The 4484-nt window shown below is 36.0% G+C and overlaps 1 protein-coding gene across 1 annotated transcript; it reads right to left on the bottom strand.

Moving 5' to 3' along the window:
- Nucleotides 1-1497: 1497 nt before the first annotated feature.
- LOC111522524 (olfactory receptor 4K1-like) lies at nt 1498-2517 on the bottom strand. The gene has a single exon (XM_023186620.1). The coding sequence runs from the start codon at nt 2515-2517 to the stop codon at nt 1498-1500; it is 1020 nt and encodes a 339-aa protein (XP_023042388.1).
- Nucleotides 2518-4484: the final 1967 nt, after the last annotated feature.

The following is a 4484-nucleotide window of genomic DNA, read 5'->3' as shown; positions in this document are numbered from 1 at the left end:
CTGCTTTGAAAATTACACTCCCAAATGAAATTAAATAAACAGAATCACTGGCTATTCAAATACCTTGTAGTCATTGTCAGTTGATGACAGGTTTATTATTAGTGGTGTAATGAGAGTTTGTAAGTGCTACGATATTTCTTCCAGAGAGTGTAAGAGTAGTCTTGTAATTTTAACTATGGACTTGGTTATATTTATTATCCTATAATTGATACTGTAGTATTTTATATGTTTAAATTCTAGCACAAATAGTAAGTATGACAAAAGACAGATTTGATAAGCATTAATGCCTTATTTCAGAATATAAAATTTTACCTTTATAACATTAAGTTGTTAGCCAGAATAATTATGAACTGTAATTGATGAGGTAAAGCAGCGCTTTTTAGAGTCTTTGTATCGCCTTTTATGTCAAAGCAAATTCTGTTTTAACTCAAATAATGCTAAATTATTCTCTGTGTTACCCATAGTGAATCACATGAACTAGCTAATCTTCTTTAATATAGAGCTGATTTTTAAATGCTGCAAGAGATTTTTTTTTACAGGGTCTCACTCTGTTGCCCAGGCTGGAGTACAGTGGCGCGATCTTGGCTCACTGCAGCCTCGACCTCCTGGGTTTAAGTGATCCTCTTACCTCTGCCTCTCAAAGAGATTTTTTTTTTTTTTTTTATACTTTAAGTTCTAGGGTACATGTGCATAACGTGCAGGTTTGTTACATATGTATACATGTGCCATGTTGGTGTGCTGCACCCATCAACTCGTCAGCTCCCATCAATTCATCATTTATATCAGGTATAACTCCCCAATGCAATCCCTCCCCCCTCCCCCCTCCCCATGATAGGCCCCATTGTGTGATGTTCCCCTTCCCGAGTCCAAGTGAGCTCATTGTTCAGTTCCCACCTATGAGTGAGAACATGCGGTGTTTGGTTTTCTCTTCTTGTGATAGTTTGCTAAGAATGATGGTTTCCAGCTGCATCCATGTCCCTACAAAGGATGCAAACTCATCCTTTTTTATGGCTGCGTAGGATCTAGAACTAGATGTACCATATGACCCAGCCATCCCACTACTGGGTATATACCCAAAGGATTATAAATTATGCTACTACAAAGACACATGCACACGTATGTTTATTGCAGCACTATTCACAATAGCAAAGACTTGGAATCAACCCAAATGTCCATCAGTGACAGACTGGATTAAGAAAATGTGGCACATATACACCATCAAAGAGATATTTTTTAATGGTGCCTGTATAAGGGGGAAAACTGCTTATGAGTTTTAATACATGTAGTTGCAGCTTTAGGGAGGATGATGTGAGACACAGAATATAGGAACTGGCATCATAAGATTCTGCACTGTGTTTGCAACTCCAGATCACCATATTCAGGCCCTCTAATTCAGTCTAGTAAAAAACTATTTGTGATATAAACACAATAACAGTAATCAAATATGTTAATTTCAAAGCCCAAAAGTAAGAATTTGTATTACTTCTTTGTAATTGTCTAAAAACCCTGCTTGGAACCCACATGTCTCCTTGGCGTCCTCATGGCTTCCTTTATGTCTTTATTCCTCAGAGTATAAATCATGGGGTTGAGGAGAGGAGTGAAGACAGTAAAAAACACAGAGATAAATTTGTCAATTGGGAAACTTTCAAAGGGCCAAATATAGATGAATATGAATGGGCCAAAGAAGAGAAGCACAACAGTAATGTGGGCAGACAGAGTGGAAAGGGCCTTGGACATCCCATCAGAGGCTTGGCGATGCACAGTAGCAAGGATGATAGTGTAAGCAAAAGAAGTGAGCAAAAGGAGGAAACACATAAATGAGAGCAGACCACTGTTGGTGAGCACCAGGATCTCAAAAACATAGGTGTCTAAGCAAGCAAGCTTGATTACTAGGGGGAGGTCAGAGAAAAAATTGTCTACCCTGTTGGGTCCACAGAAAGGCAGATTGACTGTGAATGCCAGGTGGCTGGCTGAGTGTGAGATGCCAATGGCCCAGGAAACCCCCACCAGAACAGTGCACACCCTCCGGCTCATGATGGTCGTGTAGTGCAGAGGTTTGCATATTGCAATGTATCTATCATAGGCCATGGCAACAAGAAGCACCATCTCACTACCCCCAAAAACATGCAAGAAAAAGATCTGTGACATGCATCCCTGGAAAGTGATGGTCTTGTGTTCATTGAGGAAGCCTGCAATCATCGTGGGAGTGGCAAACATAGCCTGACACACATCAATGAAAGAGATATTGCTAAGAAGAAAGTACATTGGGGAATGCAAATGAGAGTCTATAATTACTGTGATGATGATAAGGATGTTTCCCAACACAGCAGCTTCATAAAACACAGAGAAGATAAAGAAAAGCAAGACTTGGAGTCGCCAAGAGCTAGACAGTCCCAACAAAATGAATTCAGTAACCACTGACTTATTACTCCATCCATTAACTGAATCTGGGCTGCTGAAGTTATCTAGAGGGAAAAAAAGATAATTGAGATGGATTAAGAATAAGCTTTTTACCATTTTGCAAATCAAATAGATGTTTTGATTCTAATCAATATAAAAATAAAAAGGTGAGGCTATAAGACAATGAGTATTCACATGATTGTTAAGAATTAATATTTTCCCTGAGCTCACTTAGATAATTATCTGAATTATTATTTACTTTTGCCTTTATGCTTTGCCAAGATAGATAGATAGATACAGAGACAGAGAGATTTATCTAACAGATAAACCTATATAGAAAGAGAGAAGTCGAGAGATTTGCCATTGTATTCTAAAATGTTTTGGTAGAAATGTGCAATGCCTTAATAGAACTTTGAAAATCATATACACTGTACTTACACATTCAGATTATTAGTAGTTGAAAATGAGGAGTCTAGCACCATTTACAAAATCTTGAAGGGACAGGCAAGTTGGCCAGGTGTAAAGATATGGAAATCAGCCCAGTTGCTTTGATAAATGACATCAATAAAGGAATGGCATGAGGCCATATATTTGAGGTATCTGCGGCAATAAGAATAGATTGAAATTAATTTGTAACAAACTAGTGTGAGCAAGATACTGCATTTGCTTATCTGTATCAAAAAAATGTAAAGTATACAACAGTGAGTTCAATAATTTAGCAATGACAGATGTATCTTCCTAGAATCTCAGAAGCATACATCCTTTTTAATCAAAAGTGATTCTTTTAGTATCACAGTTGTACTCTTTACCCTTTCCAATATGATTCCTCTTTTACAGAAGTTAAGTTTAATATTATTTAAAATGATTGGCTACCTGCTCTTCAAAGATGGGACTAAATGCAATTTCAGATAGCATAGTAGATTTTCTAATTAAATTTATATTTGAACTACTTACCTTTGCTGATGATTTTACAGCCCCTTCTTACTGTATTTGAGCTAATATCACAATAACAGAAGAGTTTTCCAAAGCCTATTGAATAGCATCTCTGATGTAATTAATTCGTTCAACAAATAATTACAGATTGTCTTTTCTGTACCACTCACCTTTATAGACTCTGGGGACAAAGCAATGGGGAAAAAAAAATAAAAACTGTCCCATCCTCATATAACTTACATCCTAAAGGTGTGGGGGTGGGTGGTGTCAGCATAGGCAATTCAAAATAAATAAGCAAGATATGTAGTTAGTGACATCTGACATGATATACATATTTATGAATTAAGAGGGGAGAAGTGGAGAGACAGCAAAAAGAGAAAAAAAGATAGTTTGGTAATGAAGATAACCACCTCAGTCAAAGGAAAATATTTATTGAATAGTGCCATGGAGCAAATAAAGCAGAAAAAAGGAATATGGACTATAACCAGGTGATCAGTAAAAGCCTCACTAGGCAGGTTACATTTCAGAAAGACTAAAGAAAAATGAGGAGCAAGCCTTGAGGAAATCCACTTCAGACCAAGAAAATAGCAAGTCTATGCAATACTTATTTGTGAAAAATAAGCATTCCCTTGGGAAACATCAGTGTAATTTTGCAAGCTTATTAGAAATTAATTAAGTGAAAATTTAGTTTTTAACCTTATTATGGGCTTGACATGCAGAATTGACTTTTTTGAATAATATTCTCCTCATAGGCTTAAGCATGTTTATAATTTTAGGGAACTATGAGTTTAGTCTTAAAATATAGATACCATCTAACAACTAGCCTTTTTATTTTCTAGAATGAAATATGGATATAAAATTGTTTTTCAAATTATTGACATATGTATGCATATGTATATATGTCCATGGACAGAATTTGAAAACGATTTTATACTTGTGATGTAAGTGCATGATGCTAATTTTATCTAATTTTATTCAAAATAAAATTGAAACAATCTGTTTTCTCAAAGAAGAGCCCTTTAAAATGAAATTTGTAGCCAGATCCCAGAAGCTACGTGGAGTTCCCTGTGTGTCTACAATAATAGTCAATAGTTAGTTGAGATAGACACTTATGGTATGACTTTCAAATATTGAGGTCATTAAAAACATAA

Source organism: Piliocolobus tephrosceles, chromosome 6 (genome assembly GCF_002776525.5).
Source record: "Piliocolobus tephrosceles isolate RC106 chromosome 6, ASM277652v3, whole genome shotgun sequence".
Taxonomy (NCBI): Eukaryota; Metazoa; Chordata; class Mammalia; order Primates; family Cercopithecidae; genus Piliocolobus; species Piliocolobus tephrosceles.
Note: the sequence above shows the minus strand (reverse complement) of the source record. Positions and strands in the feature narration are given on the sequence as shown.